General features: G+C 39.0%; 1 protein-coding gene across 3 annotated transcripts in view; it reads right to left on the bottom strand.

Moving 5' to 3' along the window:
• IFT56 (intraflagellar transport 56) overlaps positions 1-18432 on the bottom strand; it is a 56661-nt gene extending 38229 nt beyond the window's left edge. For 2 of the 3 annotated variants that reach the window (XM_054496764.2, XM_054496765.2), the window contains exons 1-7: positions 18308-18432; positions 17373-17510; positions 14084-14176; positions 12030-12144; positions 9728-9777; positions 4748-4893; positions 3652-3823 (exon numbers count right to left, since the gene is read on the bottom strand). In XM_054496764.2, the coding sequence (XP_054352739.1) occupies positions 3652-3823; positions 4748-4893; positions 9728-9777; positions 12030-12144; positions 14084-14176; positions 17373-17510; positions 18308-18310 (717 nt within the window). In that variant the 5' untranslated portion in view covers positions 18311-18432. The remainder of the gene's footprint in view (positions 1-3651; positions 3824-4747; positions 4894-9727; positions 9778-12029; positions 12145-14083; positions 14177-17372; positions 17511-18307) is intronic. The other variant, XM_054496766.2, reaches the window with a different exon arrangement.
• Between the last annotated feature and the right edge of the window lie 3191 nt (positions 18433-21623).

Below are 21623 nucleotides of genomic sequence, written 5' to 3'. Positions count from 1 at the left end.
GTGGCTCATGCCTGTAATTCCAGAGCTTTGGGTGCCCAAGATGGAAGCATTAGTTGAGGCCAGAAGTTTGAGACCAGCCTGGGCAACATAGCAAGACCCCATCTCTACAGAAAATTTTAAAATTAGCCAGGCATGGTGGCGCATGTCTGTAGTTCCAACTACTTGGGAGGCTGAGGCAAAAGGATCACTTGACCCCAGGAGTTTGAGGCTGCAATGAGCTATGATTGTGCTACTGCACAGCCTTGGTGACACAGTGAGACACTGTATCTAAATAAATAAGTAGATAAATTTTTTAAAAAGAGAATAGCAGAAAATATAATCTTGAGCTAGGAAATGGTTTCTTTTTTTCTTTTTGAGATGGAGTCTCGCTCTTGGTGCCCAGGCTGGAATGTAGTGGCACAATCTCAGCTCACTGCAACCTCTGCCTCCCAGGTTCAAGCAATTCTCCTGCCTCAGCCTCCCGAGTAGCTGGGATTACAGGCATGTGCCACCATGAGCAGCTAATTTTGTATTTTTAGTAGAGATGGGGTTTCATCATGTTGGTCAGGCTGGTCTCGAACTCCTGACCTCAGGTGATCCACCCACCTTGGCCTCCCAAAGTTCTGGGATTACAGGCGTGAGCCACCGTGCCTAGCCGGAAATGGCTTTTTATTTTATTTTTTTAAACCAGCATCTTACATTCAATGTTTCTATTTTTTCATCATCTGCTTGCCATCCCTTCTGCCATACCCTTTATGAGAACTCCCAGTCTGAGCTGTTCCTCACTCACTCCTGATCTCCCTGCAACCTAGCTTCAAGCTCCAATAATAACGATATCCGAATCAGATAAGGCAATGTAGGAATCCCTAATTAAAATGGCCTTTTCTCAGTCTTCATTTCTACTGACCTTTTGTATCTCCTCCTTCTTTAAATGTGATTCTCCTTAATTTGTCAGTTATACTTTTAATTTCTCATTCAACAAATAAGCAGTTGGCATCAACTTTGTGCAAGCATTGTGTCCAGTCCTGGGACACAAATGTCAAAAGACACAGTCTCAACCATCAATGAGCTTGTTTAGATTGAAGATAATTAGGCAACTGACAAATAATAAGCAGAATGGAGACATTTTGTGTGCGTATATTGCAGGACATTTTAGTGGTTAAGTCTTTGTTGGAGTCAGATAGACAAAAGTTTGAGATCTGAATTTGCCACTTGTCATGTTAGTTGTGTAAGCCTGAACAAGTTACTCAAAGTAGTTTAAGAATTAAGCCAATCATTACAAATTATTTCCTGTTTACTTTAGAAAAGCAGGATGCTATTGGTGTTTGTGAGAGACTAAATAATGTAATACAGACCCCATTATACAAGTTAGAAGAATGCCTGAATTTAAATAGTTTATTAAAATTATAATAATTAAACATAAACTCTATCTTATTGCTACCAAAAAAAGGTTCTTCTGGTACATTTGACATAGCCTTCTATTGCTGGAGTACATTATAAAATCAATATATAAACTACATTGACACAATTTCAAAGGAAAAAGCTTGCCTTTTGAGGTTAGAAGTACACTCTGATGTCCTAACTTGGATAATTCTAGGTGTATATTATAGATAGGATATTGAGTAACCATACTAGACTATGGAAAAGACATATACAAACAAAATGTAAACATTTAATAAATTGGACCATACACCAAAATTGGTAAATTTCCCCAAGACTGACTCTAGGTAGAAAGGCAAGAATGTATTTCATTTATTTGTTCTTACTAATGGGTGAAAACTCTAAAGATACCAAATTGCTAATTCAGTCTCTTACTAAACTGCTGATGCTGGAAACAAGCCAATTAGGCAGACTTGGGGGACTCTTTAGTTGAAATGACTATTATCCCAAGAATGTATTTTATTTAAGTATATACTATGTGCTCAAGTGTATACTAAGCAGTTCAATTTGGAGGGCAAGGGTAGGATTTTTAAAGTTTGACATATGCAGAAATTTTACATGTAAATTTTGGTGGCTTCTGACATCAACTAAAGTAATAATCATGTTGAATGATCTATTTATATCCATACATTTGTATATAGATATAGTGTAGAACATATTCTCTATTCTATATCTATGTATGTATATCTATATATTATATATGTTATATATGTGTATATGTTAAAATTATGTTATTAAAATGTTAGTAAAGTTATATGTTATTTAAAACAAGTTAAATGAAACAAAAGGAGGTAATAATCTATGGTCTCCTGTTTTCTCGGTTTCCTATAAAACGAGAACTACAACAGCCTCTAACCACAGGCTTGTCAGGGAAATTAAATAATGGATTTAAAGTATTCTGCATGGTGCCTACAAGTTAGCCCATTTCTAAGTATTTATAAAATGTCCACCATTTTTGCCTCTTGGGCTAACCTTTGTTGACGTGTACCAAGCAGAGAAAGAAGCAAGTCATTCCAGGAGTGAGAATGTTGCACACAAAGCTATGGTGGTAAGAGAGTATGGCATGTGGAACAAATTCAGTGGTTGGACTGAAGATAACAAGACTGACTAAAGGCAGGAACACTATTTAAAGGTCCAAAATAAGAGGTGAGAAACTCCTGAATTAGAATCGTAGCCAAGGAGAAGAAGGGATAGATAAAAGAGATACCTAGGATGTATAGCTGATAGGAACTAAGGGATGATTACATGGAGATGAAGAAGAGAGCCAACAGATATGCCAGGTTTCTTTTTTTTTTTTTTTTTTTTTTAGATGGAGTCTCACTCTGTCGCCCAGGCTGGAGTGCAGTGGCATCATCTCGGCTCACTGCAAGCTCCGCCTCCCGAGTTCACACCATTCTCTTGCCTCAGCCTCCCGAGTAGCTGGGACTACAGGCGCCTGCCACCATGCCTGGCTAATTTTTTGTGTTTTTAGTAGAGACGGAGTTTCACCATGTTAGCCAGGATGGTCTCGATCTCCTGACCTTGTGATCCGCCTGCCTCAGCCTCCCAAAGTGCTGGGATTACAGGCGTGAGCCACCGTGCCCAGCGCAGATATGCCAGGTTTCTAATGTGGTTTACTGGATGTATGTTGGTGACATTCAATCACAGAACCACACACATATTTTAGAGGGAGAAGCTGAAGCATTTGTTTTTTGGTTTTTGGGTTTTTTTGAGACAGAGTCTCGCTCTGTCGCCTAGGCTGGAGTGCAGTGGCTCAATCTCGGCTCACTGAAACCTCCGCCTGCCCCCCAACCCCCCAGTAGCTGGGATTACAGGCATGCGCCACAACACCCAGCTAATTTTTTGTATTTTTAGTAGAGATGGGGCCATGTTGGCTAAGCTGGTCTCAAACTCCTGGCCTCAAGTGATCTGTCCGCCGCGGCCTCCCAAAGTGCTGAGCCACAGTGCCCGGCCAGAAGCATTTGGTTTTAAACATAAGCATTTGGTTTTAAATGTAGGGCATCTCAGTAAAATCATCTACAATTTAATGGACATAACACAGAGAATTCAGAAGTCAACATTCTTTTTAGAATACCTGATAAACATATAATTAGGTTCTTATAGAATCACACTGGCAATGACAAAGGGATATTAATCAAGAGTTACAGATAACAGAGTTTCATGAATAACTTGCAAAGTATAAAGTAATTCAAATTGGAATGAAGTACATTAAAAACACACTTCCATCAATACCTCAGCTGCTCTGCCATTGTAAAGGCGAAAATGATTACAGGCTTTAAGATTGAGTGCGATGGTACTATCAGGAATTTGCTGAAGGTAAACAGCCAAAACTTCTTGAGACACATCATAGTAATCCAACTTGTAGTAGCAGAGGGCCACATAAACATTGAGGGCAAGGTATTCCCTATTAGATGAAAGAATTAGAGTTAACCATTTAAGTCTACTTCATGGAAATGTCAAATTACAAAGCTCAAATGGACAAGGCAAAGAGGACAGTTCATGAACCTGCCTTGTGAAGAAAGCGGGCAAGATATGAGCAGTATAATTTTTTTTTTTTTTTGCATTGCAATATTTGGGTGTTTTGATATAAGTAGAGTGAAAGATGACAACTAGAGAAGGGAAAGTTCATGCTGTTCATACTGAAAAACTAATATATGCAATAATTGAACATAAACACAAGCACACTCCACACAGAAGACCAACAGACAAGACATGTAGGCTTGATGGCTGGAAATGGAAGCAGGTGGGAGACTAAGAAGGTAATGCAAAAGAGGATGGAAGGAAGGGGGATGAGATATTTTTAGGAAGGGAGAGAGAGGCCAAGTGTTTAGTGATAAAGCTGGAATGTAAATTCTTAAGAATGGTTTGTATCTAATTTTGTCAGCAAGTTACCTACGATGTAACTATAATACTAAGTTTGATACATCTAGACCATACATTTCAACCGAGGCAATATCAATATCACCCCGAAAGGGGAAAAATTGGTTCTTAATGGGAGAATGAAAAAAATCACACTCATTTTATATGTAAAGCACAGTTACACATATAGTACATAAATGGATATATATTAATATACATCTATCAGTATATTAAAATTTCATGGGAGGGCAATTGGGGGAATAAGTCTTTTAGAAGGGTGACAATGCAAAAAAAGGTAGAGAAAGCCTGATTTAGACAATATCTAATTCTTAATCTCACCAAATTATCACCTAAATAGATTTGAACACATAGTGGTACTAGATCCAGAGGACGCTAGATTCTCAAACTAGGTACAGAAGAAACTAACAAAATGAAAGAATATGTAGAGTAGGCATAAAAGGACACAGACCTGTTATCTAGCAGTATTCGCTTATATATATCTATAGCTTCTTGGTAGTGAGATCGCATATAGTGGATTGAGGCCAAACTGAGTTGATCTTCTGTGACATCCTGAAGATTTTGATGAAAGCTCATCAATTTTTTCTCATCATTAAACTAAAATTGTGAGAGTGGAAAAGACATGTAAAGATTCATATTAGTGTTGTTAGAGAAAACAATATCTATGTGATAGAGATTTTAATCTTCCTTCTTTAGCCATTGTGTCTCTCTCTTCTTCCTATTTTCCTTAGGTTCTTTGTCTTCTACTTCATTTCCCCTGCAAAGAAAGAATGGAAATAGCCTCTGGAGGCATAGCTTGACAACGACAATGGAAAGCCCTTAGGTTACAGTTAATATTATTTGACCCCTCCCCTTATCTTTTCGTTTTCTTTATATTTTCTCCCTTTCCTTTTTTTTTCTGTCTATTCTCTTTACTATTACCTGGTAACATTTTTAATTTTTAATCTGTTCTTTCTTTTTTTTTTTTTTTTTTTGAAACGGAGTCTTGCCCTTTCCCCCAGGCTGGAGTGCAATGGCACGATCTCGGCTCACTGCAACCTCTGCCTCCCAGGTTCAAGCAATTCTCCAGCCTCAGCCTCCCAAGTTCCTGGGATTACAGGCACGTGCCACCACGCCCAGCTAATTTTTTGTATCTTTAGTAGAGATGGGGTTTCACCATGTTGGCCAGACTTCCTGACCTTGTGATCTGCCCACCTCAGCCTCCCAAAGTGCTGGGATTACAGGCGTGAACCACTGTGCCCAGCCAATGTGTTCTTTCATATCTCGTTCTTCTTGGTAGACAATAGGGAATCAAAATGTATTTCTCATCATGTAACCTAGTGTATTTAATTTTTAATTTCCTCCTCTACATTTTTCATCCTTTTTTCAGTTACTATACATTGTTGTTGTTTGAGATTGTCAGAATTCTATTCCAACCTTGTAATGCTTATTTTGTTAGACGGCTGCCGCAAATATTAGTTGTCTTTTGCTTATATATGGGGCAGAACAGATATATTTTTGACAGTGACCCTTAATATGTAGATTGCTCACTCCTGCCTGTTACAGAGAATGACTTATTAGCTTAAAAATTTTGTAAAGAATTGTCTTCTGTAGACTATCTAGTTACATGGAAAAATGTTCATGATACACTTTTAAGTGAAAAGCCTGGTTATAAAACAGAATATATACTATGACCCAAATTTGGCAATATAAATATACATATATATACACACATAAAAATACAAATTTTTTAAAGACTGGAAGAAAAGAGAGTAAAATATTACAGTGTTAGCTCTAAGTGGCAGTCTTACAGGAAATCTTGATTTTTGTGTGTATGTAATTTGCTATTTCCTAAAAGTACTATGATGAACATGTATTATTTTTGTAATCAGAAGAAAAACACAATAAAATATATTTCTTTAAATTCAATCAAAGACTTTCACTACTAATAATATTAGGGTAGCTTGTAGTATGCAGTGCTCCCACCAAGAACATCTAGAAAATCTTAAAAACTACTGAAAAATCTGTGTAAAAGGGGCCAGGGCAGTGGCTCATGCCTGTAATCCCAGCACTTTGAGAGGCTGAGGTGAGCAGATCACTTGAACTCAGGAGTTTGAGATCAGCCTGGGCAACATGGTAAAACCCTGTCTCTACAAAAATTAGCCGGGCATGGCGGCGCACACTTATAATCTCAGCTACTTGGGAGGCTGAGGCACAAGGATTGCTCAAGCCTGGGAGGCAGAGGTTACAGTGAGCTGAGATGGCGCCATTGCACTCCGGCCTGGGTGACAGGGAGTGAAATCCTCACTCAAAAAAACAAACAAAAAAAATCTATGTGAAGGGTTCAGAGAGCTACCAAGTGAGTGAAGACTTGAGATACCAAGATCCCAAGCAGAACAAAAGTGCAATGAAGTGATTCTGATATTTAGTATCATTTTTTCTCTAATGGTACCTATCAATTCTCAATTGATGGCTGAGTTGCTGAAAACTAAGCAGAGCTTCAAGAAGTCTTATGGGATTAATGGACAAAAAAATAGAGATCGGGGCCCACCAAGCTATCATTTGGGACCCCTGGAAAGCTACTCTAGAAACAGAGGTAAAATGGAAATAGACCAGCTTTAAATTGTTGCAATCTCTGACAGGTATCAGTTGATTTGCCCCTTTTCTATGTGCCTGCCAGAAGTAAAAGTAAATTCTAAATCCTCTCTGGAAGAAGACAAAAGCATCCAGAGACTCAAATTATCTCTATATATTTTAATATACAATAGCCAGCATTAAACACAATATTGCCAAGCAAACCAGGAGATAAGAACATTTGACTGAAAACCAGGAAACAGCTGTCCAGAGATATACTATTGGAATTACTAGACATGGACTTTAAAAATAACTGTTATCAATATATTTAAGAAATTAAATTAAAAATTAGGAAATTTTAACTGGAAATTAGAAATTTAAAAAGTAATAAAACGTAAATTCTAAAAATAAATACAATAACTGAAATTAAGAACGAAATAGATAAATGGAATAGCTGGTTAGACACAGCTGAAGAACGATGATTAGTAAAATAAATTTCTGCAAGAAATATACAGAAAATGTGACAAAGTGTTTACATGTGATACAAATAAAAGGTCTACATACGTACATATTACTGGGAGCCTAGAAGGAAAGAAGAGAGTATAGAGCAGAGGCAAAATTTGAAGTAACAATGACCAAGGATTTTTTTAATTAAAAAAAGAAAAGACCTCGAACAAGCACTACGAACCTGATGTAGTGTAATACAAAGAAAACCGTATCTGGGAATATTATGGGAAAAGTGCTAATAACAAAAACCAATGTATAAATCTTAAACATGATCAGAAAAAAAATCTTCATAGGAGCAACAATAAGACTGATGGCTAACATCTCAGTAGAGACAAGGACCTAGGAAGCAATAAAGCAACATCTTCAAAATGAGAAGCAAAAATAATTACCTACCTAGAACTCTACACTGAGAAAAAAATCCTTTAAAAAAGATAGTCAAATAAAAATATGTTTAGACAAAAACTGAGAGAATTCATCACCACTAAAGGAAATATTAAAGGAAATTCCTCAAATGGAAAATGATTTTAGATAGGAGCACAAACATGCAAGAAGAAATGAAGAGCAATGGAAAGGATAAATATGGCTAATTATAAATGAATATTAACTGCATAAAACAGTAATAAAACAGTCTTATGGGATTAGAAACATAGACACTTAAAATATATTTCAAATTTGCACATAAGATGGAGAGTAAATGAGTTTAAATGATCTAAGTTCCTTTAATTTTTCTAGAAATTGGTAAAAGTACTAATCAATATCAAACTTTTTAATATACAAAATACACATGATATGGTAACTGCTGAAATAATATTCAGAATGTACATAACTAGCAAGCAAATTGAGGATAAATATATAGTTTTAAAAATCAATCCAAAAAAAGACAAGAAAGGAGAGAAAAAGGAACATAGACCACATGGACCAGCAGGGCAAATAGAGAACTAATAACAGGATGGCAGTTGTGAAGCTAACCGTATTTGTAAATACATTAAGTAAATGGATTATATACTAGGGGTTTTTTTTTAATAAAGATTTTAACTGGATTTTAAAACCCACAAAACTCATTTATATGCTGTTTATAAGAGTCACCTTAAATTTAAGGACATAGAAAGGTAGAAAGTAAAAGGATAGATGAGAGATATAATAGGCAAATGCTACCCAGAAGAGCTAGTATAGCTTACAAATATGACAAAGAGAAATTTTTTAGAGATGAGAGATATTTCATGACAATATATGTTTCAGTCTACTAGGAAGACATTATTGCTGGACAGTCTACTAGCAATTCTAAGTTTACATGCACTTAATGACAGAGTCTGAAAAACATGTAAAGCAGAACTAAAAAGAGAAAGAGACAAAGTGACAACTACGATGTGGAATTTCTAAATGTACCAAAAATAATTATTTTCATATAATGCCTGTGGATGATTAAACTTTCTGTAAAACAACTTAGCAATATCAATTAAAAGCTTTAAAGTTGCTCATACCCAATAGGTATGTCCATTTCTAGGATGTTCAGAATGACATTTTTATAAATTTTTAAAATTATAAATAATCTAAAAGTCAAATAACTAGGAAACGTTGAATAAATAATGGCACATATGATGCATTTGGTGGAATGCTATAAAACAATTTTTTTAAATAAATTAAACAATTATTTAAAATTTTAAATTTGAAAAATTATTTAAAAAATAATTTTATCATTATCAAAATTATTACCATACAGCCATTCTGAAAAGTGTATATTTATTTCTAGGAGTCAGGACAAGGTGACTCTGAGTCTGTTTCCTAAGAGATAATAGGATAGCTGACACAAACTAAACTTTTTTTTTTTTTTGAGACAGAGTCTCACTCTGTCGCCCAGACTGAAGTGCAGTGGCACGATCTCGGCTCACTGCAACCCCCGCCTCCTGTGTTCAAGTGATTCTCCTCCCTCAGCCTCCCCAGTAGCTGGGATTAAAGGCATGCGCCACCAAGCCCAGCTAATTTTTTTTGTATTTTTAGTAGACACACGGTTTCACCATGTTGGCCAAGCTGGTCTCGAACTCCTGACTTCAGATGATCTGCCGGCTTCAGCCTCCCAAAGTGCTGGGATTACAGGCGTGAGCCACCATGCCCAGTCTAAACTTCTTATATGACTGTTGCTTAAGGAGAAATAAAACCTAACATCTCTGAATAAATTCAGCGGGTAAAGAACATTGATAGAGGAGAAAATATCAATTTCTCCTCTATACAATTAACAATTATATTCCACTTGTTCTAGAAAACCATTAACAAGAATTTCTAATTAAGTATCTCTCACTAGTGTTAGTAACAAGAAGGAAGAAAAATAAAAATATTTTTAAAACAAAAAAATGTGAAATGAGAACATAAATACCTTGTGAGCCAAGTGGAAGAGGAGGCGGTTTTGGAGTCGGCTTTTTGAAGCTGAAAAAAGATCCAAGCTGCTTATTAAAGAACTCAACAGTCTAGCAGTCCCTTGTAGGAATGAAATGAGACTCGCATGAATCTTCCCAAACCTTACTTATCTGATCCTAATATGTCTCTGCTAGAATACATACTGTTTGAGTCTGGTCTCCACCTGCAGTAGCAAAAACAGCATCAAGAACTAGAGGAGAAATGTGCTAAGATTCTGCTCTTCTCCACTGCTTGTTCTACCTGATCCTATTACGGTGATCCACAACGCAACACTCCACACACATGGTTACAGTAGCAGCCCACCTCTGTGTTGTTCATATACCAAACCAAACAGTGGTAAGAGACACCCATGGTCATCTCAATGTGTGTATGAATCCACTCTCATTCACCTCTTAGTCCCAGTATTCTTTGTTAATTCCTTCTGATATCTCCTTTTCCACAATTATACTGTCATATTTTCCTAAATACTAGCCCAGTCTCTATTCCAGAGATTTTCTAGCATAATTATGTGCCATACTGAAACAGGCAGTCAAGCAAAAATGTTAACAGCTTTTAAGTTCCAAATCTCCTTTGCACTCTTGGAAAACTTTCTGATTCTGGAGACCCGATTCTATCTCTTTTACAGAAAAAGTCATACTTCAATGTATAAGAAAGAAAAAAAAATATGGAAATAAAGATAGCTACCACGATCACCTTATATGTGTCTAACACTGTTCTTAGAACAGATAAAGCCTACAAATATAAGATAAAGTAAGTAATATAAAGGACCTTATAACTAAATTAGGAAAAACTACAGGAGTGCATATGAAATAATTTGGGTACAAATCAAGAAAGGCTTTGCTGGGCGTGGTGGCGGGTGTGTCTGTAGTCTCAGCTACTCAGGAGGCTGGGGCTGGAGGATGGCTTGAACCCAGGAGTTTGAAGCTATAGCATGCTATGCTCACACCTATGAATAGCCACTGTACTCCAGCTTGGGCAACATAGTGAGACCCTGTCTTTTTTTTTCGGAGTCTTGTTCTGTCGCCCAGGTTGGAGTGCAGTGGCGCAATCTCGGCTCACTGCAAGCTCCGCCTCCCGGGTTCACGCCATTCTCCTGCCTCAGCCTCCTGAGTAGCTGGGACTACAGGCGCCCACCACCACGCCCAGCTAATTTTTTTGTATTTTTAGTAGAGACGGGGTTTCACCGTGTTAGCCAGGATGGTCTCGATCTCCTGACCTCGTGATCTGCCTGCCTTGGCCTCTCAAGGTGCTGGGATTACAGGTGTGAACCACTGCGCCCGGCTGACTCTGTCTTTTTAAAAAAATAAAAAAGTCTTCAAGTTCCATGTTTGCCATGAATTTGGGCTGAAATTCTTCATATGTATAAATTAATTCTACCTCGAATACATTCTTCCCTATCAAACATTACAGTGCCCACTTTCTCTGCATTTCCTTGAACTTAATTTGGTTCATACTTTAACTAACTTTTTTTTTTTTTTTTGAGGTGGAGTTTCACTCTTGTTGCCCAGGCTAGAGTGCAATGGCACGATCTGGGCTCACTGCAACCTCTGCCTCCCGGGTTCAAGTGATTCTCCTGCCTCAGCCTCCCGAGTAGCTGGGATTACAGGCATGCACCACCTTTCATATTTTTGTATTTTTGTATTTTTAGTAGAGATGGGGTTTCTCCATGTTGGTCAGGCTGGTCTCGAACTCCTGACCTCAGGTGATCTGCCCACCTTGGCCTCCCAAAGTGCTGGGATTACAGGTGTGAGCCACCGCGCCCAGCCATCTTTAACTTTTTCTACCATGTTTCCCTTTTATTCTTATTTTTAAATTTGAGTACAATTGCCCTGAGATGAATATCATACGTAAGAAAGCAGAAGGGATGATTTCTGGATTCTTCAAACTGAAATTGCTGGGTTTCTCACTTAGAAACAGGAAAAGCAGCCATAAAGTCCACAGCCATAAAAGCTTGAACAAAACTTACCTAACTACCACCAACAGCATACCAATCCTCCTGCGATGGGGCCTAAGAAAGACACCTGGCCCTTTTTCTTCTTTTGTCCTTCTGTTTTTTGGCTGTAGCCTGGTGGGGTGTAGCACTAACTCTCTCTTTAAACATAGTTACTCAAATCCAATATTCTTTGAGGACTAAAGCTATTTTTTTAGCTTTCTAATATCAATTTTTTTTCTCAAGAGAAAAAGGAATACATTAAGTTTTAAAATCTTCAAAACAACTCTTAACTATGAATGAAGAATATCAGATATAAGAGCCCCGTTACCTTTAAATCCAGCTGCTTCAGCTTGTTTATACATCCCAAGAAAGAAGTAGGTGCAAGCTAGGTTCACCCAGACTTCAGAATTACAATTTTCCTCTTTTGTAGCATTTTCGTATTCCTGAAATATATAGTAAGCAGTGATCTCGTTTTGGCAGCAAAGCAATTGATGGGCCATTCTTCCATAATGGAAGGATTTCATACTGAGATTAAGCAACTTCACATTTAGGGAATCCTACATGCTCTGCAATTAGTCTATCCTGAAAAGGTTAAATACTGAAGCTAAAGCTCAGTCCTACATCTGCAAGGCTATTATCCATATAATCTTATACTTGTGGTTTTTGTCCCCCAATTAATACTGATAGGGACTAACAAACAATAGAAACAAAAAGTAACTGAAATATTTTATTTCTGCTAACTTAAAAAGACATACAAGATACCCTTTAAGAAATTCACACGTTCAGTTAACTTAAAATCTGATGGCTTTAATACACTACAAGTTTAATTTCATTTTAATTGTTTTCTGGCCTTTTTGGCATTGAGGGGGCCTTCATATTTTTAAAATGTTTTGCTTTTCCTGCCAAGGACACTTTCTAAGACTCACTTTGTTAACGACATTTTCCATATACTCTCACTTTTTATCGGTCTTTCCCAGGTGCCTTTATTTCATCTTCTTACTACAAGTGGGTTGTTCTTTCTATCCTCCCATGCCTTTTACAATACTACCAGCCTCTATTCTGTCCTTTTCACATCTTCCCTTTTCCTTCACCAACTTTGTTCCTTTGTTCTTCATCTCGCCTCCTCATTACCTGTCCTTGAATATTTTCATTTTAGTTATGAAGGTTCTTCAAATTTGCTTAGATTACATCTTAGGAATGAGAATATGTAGGAAATGTGGCTGGGCGCAGTGGCTCACGCCTGTAATCCCAGCACTTTGGGAGGCCGAGGTGGGCAGATCACGAGGTCAGGAGATCGAGACCATGCTGGCCAACATGGTGAAACTCCATCTCTACTAAAACACACAAAAAAATTAGCCGGGCATGGTGGCGCATGCCTGTAGTCCCAGCTACTCGGGGGGCTGAGGCAGGGGAATTGCTTGAACCTGGGAGGCGGAGGTTGCAGTGAGCCAAGACCGTGCCACTGCATTCCAGCCTGGGCGACAGAGCAAGACTCCGTCTCAAAAAAAAAGAAAGTAAATCCATAATCCCATTGATTAATTATTGTAGATGGGTAGGGTTTACAGTGACCAAGAAGAACAATTTCCCCAAAACAATTCTACTTGTAAAAATGTAAATATAATCATTCCTATGTCTAAAAATAACCAAGCAAAGGAAAAGTGAAATTCTCTTGAGAGAAGACTCATGAAAGTTTTTATCAAAATGGCTTAATTTCCCTGTTCTGAAGATTGACTTAATAAATGCTAATACCAACATGTTGTTCAATCTCATTAGTATGCATGTAAAAGTAAAACGTACACAAGATACATGTACATATACAGTAGCCCTCCTTTACCCACAGGGGATATGTTTAAAGATCCCTAGTAGATGCCTGAAATCTTGGATAGTACTGAATCCTATATATATTGTTTTTTTCCTCTACATACACACCTATGATAAAGTTTAATTTATAAGTTAGGCACAATAAGAGATTAACACCAATAATGGATAATAGAACTATAACACTATATGGTAATAAAAGTTATGAGGATGTGGTCTCTTTTGCTCTCTCTCTCTGAAAATATCTTATTATACTGTACTCACCTATTTTTAGACTGAGATTGACCTTGGCTAACTCAGATTGACCTCGGGAAGCAAACCATAGACAAGGGGGAACTACTGTAATGGAACATATTAACATTAGACGATTACTGAAGCCATAAATTTTTAAAAAGTTAGTGGTTACCTTCATTAACAAGTATAATTGAGGAATGCAAATAGGTAACTTCTTTTTGTTTCCTTCTGCATTGTTTGAATTTTACCATGAACATGTATTATTATAATATAAAGTTTAATAACATTTTAAACACAGTTCTGTTAGGAAAAAAATTTTTTTACACTAACCTCCAGAGCTCTCTTGTAGTCACCCAGGTGAAAGGCACAATATCCAATCCACAAATTAGTATCCTCTTCTTCTTCCCCAACATGACGTTTGAACTTCAGGTTAAAAATGTATTTAAAAAACATGAAAATTTTGAATAGTAAACTCTCTGTTTAAAAAAAAATGCTATGTTGGGTTACTGACGAACAACAGGCAATCTAATTATTAGAAGCATGACAATATGAGGTTTAATTAAACCTGTACCCACAGGACAAGTATCTTCTAATTGTCACAGAAATTTATATTTTCAAGGATTTCATATTTGGCTTTCTGTATTTACTGACATTATACTCCAGAAAGCATTTGAGTTGCCTAACAATTCTGGGTGATATATAAGGAAGAGAATTATGTAAAATATTTAGAGCCAAATAACTGAAGGTTAGAGAGGCTGAACCATGAACTCAAGGCCACACGGCCAGTATGTGTGCTGGCAGGGACTTAAAGAAATGCCTGACTCCAAAGCCCGTGTTGTCACCCTCTGTGCTCTACTGCATTTAACCTCCCACTTGAGTCCTGTTGCATTAACACATGCATATATTTACTAATAGGTTGTAACCTTTCACTGAGGACAAGCCATTAAATCTTTCTACTACCCTTGAGCAGGCTAGCTTACCAGGCCTACAAGAGTTAAGGATGTTTAGAAGACTTGGCCTCACTTATGTCCAGTGTGAACAAATATTTATTAATTCCTCAGCCAACAAAAGAAAAGCCTTATTTTGGAGGAAAAGACTGAGACCTTGACAGAGAATTCTGAATTTCCATGGTAAGATAAGATTTTTTTTTTCACTCTACAGGGTGATAAATCAAATAGTGAGCCAACACATATTTACGGAGCATCACTATAGAACTTCAGGTGCCTCAGTCATTACAAGATGAAGACATCTCTTTGATATTTTCTTGTCTGGGCTAAGAATTTACTCCTATAGCTAACTCTACAACATTAGAAATCCTCCTCATCCCAAATGCTATGAATTTGAGTATCGTGCCTTAATTCTAGAGAAATTCTCCTGTGAGGTCTCCCTGAATTCCCTGGAGCTCCAGGAAAGCACATGAGACTTCCTTACCCCAAACCATAGCAGTTTCCATTCCCATGCAGCAGGGTACTCCAACTAACGACCTAAGAATGTGAGCAAAGAGCAGAGCCTCCCTGCCAATTTAAAGGCAGTCTGGCCCTGTAATCCCAGCATTTTGGGAGGCCAGAAGCAGGAGGATCCCTGGAGCCCAGGAGTTCAAGACCAGCCTGGGCAACATGGTGAGACCTCTGTCTACACACACACACACACACACACACACACACACACACACACACACACTCTCTCTCTCTCTCTCTCTCTCTCTCTCTCAAAAATTAGCGCACACACACACACACACACACACACACTCTCTCTCTCTCTCTCTCTCTCTCTCTCTCTCTCTCTCAAACAAAAATTAGCCAGGCATAGTGGCACGTGCCTGTAGTCTCAGCTACTTGGGAGGCTGAGGTGGGAAACTTGTGTGAGCCCTGGGAGGTTGAGGCTGCAGTGGGCCACCATCACGCCACTGCATTCCAGCCTGGGTGACAGAATGAGACCCTGTCTCAAAAATAAAATAAAATAAAGGCAACCTGGCGTTATGCAATAAGGAAAATGTGGTCATTGTCTTAGAGAAAAAAGAGGAAAACAGACTGACAAAAATAGATACATATATAGCACTCAGTCCACTGATTCACAGAACTAGAAGCTTCTTCCATGCCAACTCTCCCACTGTAAAGATGAGAAAGCTGATGCCCAAAAAGCTAAACAACACGCTCAATACCAGAGCACTTAGTAAGAAGGCAAACTAGGCCGGGCGCGGTGGCCCACGCCTGTAATCCCAGCACTTTGGGAGGCCAAGGCAGGTGGGTCACCTGAGGCCAGGAGTTTGAGACCAGCCTGGCCAACATGGTGAAACCCCATCTCTACTAAAAGTACAAATATTAGCCAGGTATGGTGGCAGGCGCTTCTAATCCCAGCTACTCAGGAGGCTGAGGCAGGAGAATTGCTTGAACCAGGGAGGTGCAGGTTGCAGTGAGCTGAGATTGCGCCATTGCACTCTAGCCTGGGTGACAAGAGTGAAACTCCATCTCAAAAAAAGAAAAAAGAAAAAAAAAAGAAAGTGAACTATTCGTGGAAGATGGAGAAATATATGTAAACCTAATTATAACAATTATTAATGGTAGATTCAGAGTAATATGGATGGAGTAGCATTTTAAGAGAAATGAGTGTGGCACAACACAACCAGACCATGCTGTCAGAACTCTTCATTCTTTGGTGCAACCCTTCACCCTCCTATAACACGTGTTTCCCACAAAGCAGTTTTTCAAAGCATAGTCTCCTGGGACCATTTCCATCAGAAGCACTTAGACTACTCACCTTAAAATGCAGATTCCTGAGCACCACTGCAGACCTAGAGCAGGAGCCCAGGAATCGATATCTTATTAAGTACCCTAGATAATTCCAATGTATATTAAAAGGTAAGAACTACTGCCATGGAGATTTGAAATATTTTCTGGGGCTATATTTTCAACCATAAGCATGTTAGAATTATTTAAATTTGATCAAAATTTTAGAACACATAATAGGAAAAAATCATACATTGGTCAAGGGTTGGGATAAGCAATGTGTGAAATGACATTGTATTAAATGTCCCTTCATATTTTTAGATTGTAATCACCACTGGTGAACTAGACATACTCAAAAGTGGCCCTCAAGATATAAGTTTTTTGTTTGTTTGTTTGTCTGTTTGTTTTGAGACGGAGTCTCGCCTTGTAGCCAGGCTGGAGTGCAGTGGCATGATCTTGGCTCACTGCAACCTCCGCCTCCTGGGTTCAAGCGATTCTCCAGCCTCAGCCTCCCGAGTAGCTGGGACTACAGGCACGTGCCACCACGCCCAGCTAATTTTTGTATTTTTAATAGAGACGGGGTTTCACCATGTTGGCCAGGATGGTCTCGATCTCTTGACCTTGTGATCTGCCCGCCTCCGCCTCCCAAAGTGCTGGGATTACAGGCGTGAGCCACCACGACCGGCCAAGTTTAGTTTTTTAGTTCATTTTTTATCAGGTTTATAGTTAACTTGGAATTTGGAATCTGTGCCTGACTAGGTTTACAGGGGATTTGTACAGGAAGCCCCAGAATGCACCCACCTATTTCAACAGCATAGCAACCAGCATTCACCCAAGCATTCATCTACAGTCTGGTATTCATACGCTAAGAAGCAATGTTCTTTGGGCATTACCTCCAACAGGGTAATAGCTCCAGTGAAATCTCTTTTTGAAAGTAGCTCCTCTAGTTTTGGAATCTTCCTACCTTTCTTCTTTCTTTTGTCAGTGTGCTGTACGCCTCTGCCTACAGCAGGTTTGGCCCTTGAAAGCATCTGTAAAAGAAACAAAGACAGCTGTATGGTCCAATTCTGATTATCAGATTTAAACTGAGAGTGACAGCTCTGTAGTTTATAAGTCAAGGCCGGGCACGGTGGCTCACGCCTGTAATCCCAGCACTTTGAGAGGCCAAGGCGGCGGATCACGAGGTCAGGAGTTCGAGACCAGCCTGGTCAATATGGTGACACCGCATCTCTACTAAAAATACAAAAATTAGCCGGGCGTGGTGGCACGTGCCTGTAGTCCCAGCTACTCGGGAGGCTGAGGCAGAAGAAACGCTTGAACCTGGAGGCAGAGGTTGCAGTGAGCCGAGATCGTGCCACTGCACTCCAACCTGGGCGACAAAGCGAGACTCCATCTCAAAAAAAAAAAAAAAAAAAATTATAAGTCAAATCCTTAACAACGAACCCCAGGGAAGCCTATTCAAACTCGTTTTGTAACAGGTATTCTAGTAGAAGAGCCATCACCCAATACTTAGGAAGGACCAAACAGCTACTCCCAACTTTATCTTCTCTGGCTAGAGATGCTTTCGCACAGCTTCTGTCATCTCAGCTTTCCCTTCCTCTGCTTCCCATCCCACGAGTGGTTTAGACGTGGGTAAACGGAGAAGCAGGAGGGAAGAAAGCATCGAGGCATTTACAGTTGCATCCCCGTCCCCCGTGGGAACACAGGGAGAGCTGGGGATTACTCTCTGCGGACACACCTAGGCTTTACACAGAAGTGTGCTGGGAATCTCTAATCGCCAGCCTCAGGACCTACTCAAAGTACTCCCTCACTATTCAGAGCCACTAACCATCTTGACGTCGGTCTTGTGAGTCCCCTCCAGACAGCAAAGGCCGTGCCTCAGCGTTTCGCCGCATCCACACAGCACGCTCTGTCTCCACGGCAACCCCGCCGGGAGGCTGGTACGTACGGGAGAAATGCTCGTTGGAGAACCAGCACCCGCGGCTTCTTGGTTCCGTGCAGCTTCTGCCGCGGAAGAGCAGAGGTTCCTCTTGGGAGGAGAGAGTCGTTCTCTGTGCTGAGAGCGAAAGTTTGGTTGTCTCTATTTATGAGTTTACTTTAGGAAAAGGCGAACTGGAATGGCATTGTTTTTCAAATGCAAGTTTTCTGGGAAAGAAATTTTCAGGGACCACTTCCGTTTTGGGCCGCGTTGGACTCCATAGCAACCCTTGACTATGTGCACCGCAGAATCTTGGTCTCTGGCTGGTGCGGGAAGCTTAGAAAATTTCTGCTGAAGGAGTTGTAGTTCTGTGATTTGGAGGCAGGAGTGCACCAAAATACAGTTTCCTATTTCCTCAGATACACCTCCACACAATAGAGAACTGTAATAAATATTTGTCGATTGGATGACTTAATTTATCTGTCTTACTCCTGAACCCAGTTAATACAGGGGCAACCATAGTCTTTAAATTCACGAAATCGTGGAATGTTAGTGTTGGAAGGGATCTTACAGGACCTCTGGTCAACCCCTCAGAATTAACAGACTGAAGAACTAACATCTTGTTAGTTAACTAATGTCAGCCTAAAATAACCAAAAAGCTCAGGGATCCAGTTGAAAGAGTTTATTCAAGTGCAAAGTGTGAGGGCGGCTATCCCGGGAACCACTGACAGCAAAGAATGGTGATCAGTGCTCCCTGATGTAGGGAAAGGTGAGGGTCGTTTATATTGCCAAAAACAGGGTTGCTGTACATAATTACAGCATTTTCTAGATGAGGCTAACGTACACAGAAGATTCAATTCACTACTATTGATTACACTGTAAGGGGGTTGTTTAATATTCCATTGTAAAGAGGTAACAATCACAAGGGTCTCTATCTCCAACGTCATTTAGTCTGAATAAAGAATAAAAAATCTGGTTAATATATAACATCAACACAAAGATCAGGAAGCAAAAGTCATGCACCAGAGAAGAAAAACAGCCATGTTCTGTGATTTAATTTACAGGGCTTAACTTTTCCCCTTGGCATAATACGTTTGGAAGGTGCTGAAATTTTCTTTCCACATTTTCCCCTTTTCTTCAAAAGCTTTCAGAGAAAGCATTATAGAAGAATTATATTCTCAGGTCGTGTATTTGATCAAACCTGATGTCACTAGGAAGGCCCCTTCCTGGCAGTCACATCCCAGGGAGGAGGGGAAATTGGAAAGGACCAAGTCCGAATTATAAAGCAATAAGAGAAAGTAGTTCTGGAACCTGATTCAGGCTACATGGCTGCCTCTTCAATCAAACAATTCTCTGAGTAGTCTTTGTTCTAATTTTCTCAGCTGTGTGTTGACCCAGTTGCAGATAAATACCATAACAGCTCTGCAGACAAAGGCAAGACAAAACACAAACTATGATAATTCCTAAAATATATGACAGCTTTTGCCACCAAGGTCCCCAAGATCCAAATCAACTACCTAACCAGTAGCTTAGAGAGGGTTTTGGATCCAAAAGGTTAATTATTACAGTTTTTCAAATCAGTCATTAATTTGGTGATGTTATTTGATTCATCTGGGATATAAACACAGCATTCAGTTTCTGTCATACCACAGGTTCCTCCTTGGGCTGCAGTGAGTATGTCTAAGACCATACAGTTTTGTAATACAGTTTTCTCATGAGAGTAGCTTAATTATTTAATAATGAGACATTCATATGGCTGTCATTTGGGGCCTTTTGTATGTAATTGGTTAGGGCCTCTACATGGCAAATGACATCTTCAATACACAGTTGTGGTACAAAGACAGAACTGAATCTAAGTGGCTTCTGGAAGGTAAGCACTTTCTATTTCTTCTGTTAAAGACACTATTGCGTAAACCTTTACAGTAAGTTCCAGATTCTTCCTTTAAATAACATCCGTCTGTAAACCAAACAACATCAGCTTAAGTAAGAAAAGTCTCTTGCAGATCAGTCCTAGGAGAAAACAAGTTTATCAGTTAGAGTTATGCAACTGTGTGGTGTTTCATCTGAAAGTGAAGGAAGAAGAGTTGCAATATTTAGCTTATTACATCTAGAGATGGTGACATGAGAAGCTAAAAGAAGTGAAACTTCCTATGAAGCTAGTCTACTCATTGAATAATGTTGAGTGTGGTGCAAGTTTAGCAATGCTTCCACAGAATGAGGGATGAAAACAGTAAGGGGAGTTTTAAGCAATTTCTTTTCTCCCAGAGTGTAAGGAGAAAAGGAAAGGCCCCTTTAAGTTCCATGGCGCACCCCCATTCTTTATTTTCTGACTCCACCTGTTGTTCTTTCCTTTTTAGTTTTTGGCAGTTTGTTTTAATGTGATCAGGCTTTTTGCATTAATTGAAAGTGTATGGTTAGGTCTATTTGGGGATTTATAAGGATATTTTGAAGGTCCAAATTGTGTGGACATTTGTTTCGACTGTAAATTCATAATTTTATTAGCCTTGCTCTTTTGTTTGGCCTCCTTCTCAGTTTCGTCTTCAGTTATGAGACAACTGGGCAGCAAGACTGACCAAATTATGAGTTTGAGAAGTGGCCCAGCGAGGGTTTTGTCTTTTCATTATTAGTGCTAATTCTTCATCTAACCTATTTATAAAATTGGAGTTGAGAAGAATATCATTTTGATTATTAGCTTAGCTTTCTTCAGATAAACCCGAATATTGTTTAAGTTTACTCACACCTCTCAAAATATGATATTACTGACTCATCTGGATTTTGTTGACCCTGTTGTATTTTACTACAGTCAACTACTCTTAGAAACAGTGAGGAGTGGCTTGAAGCAATGCCTTTGCAGTTTTGTGTGTCTGCCTACAGTCCTGAGCATTTATGAAAGTTTTCTAAGAGATTTCGATAATGGGCCTTGTCTGTCTAATCTTTTTTTTTTTATACTTTAAGTTCTAGGGTACATGTGCACAACGTGCAGGTTTGTTATATATATATATATATATATATATACACATATACATGCACCATGTTGGTGTGCTGTACCCATTAACTCGTCATTTACATTAGGTATATCTCCTAATGCTATCCCTCCCCCCTCCCCCCACCTCATGACAGGCCCCGGTGTGTGATGTTCCCCTTCCTGTGTCCAGGTGTTCTCATTGTTCAATTCCCACCTATAAGTGAGAACATGCGGTGTTTGGTTTTTTGTCCTTGTGATAGT

The sequence above is a fragment of the Pongo pygmaeus genome, chromosome 6 (genome assembly GCF_028885625.2).
Source record: "Pongo pygmaeus isolate AG05252 chromosome 6, NHGRI_mPonPyg2-v2.0_pri, whole genome shotgun sequence".
Taxonomy (NCBI): domain Eukaryota; kingdom Metazoa; phylum Chordata; class Mammalia; order Primates; family Hominidae; genus Pongo; species Pongo pygmaeus.
Note: the sequence above shows the minus strand (reverse complement) of the source record. Positions and strands in the feature narration are given on the sequence as shown.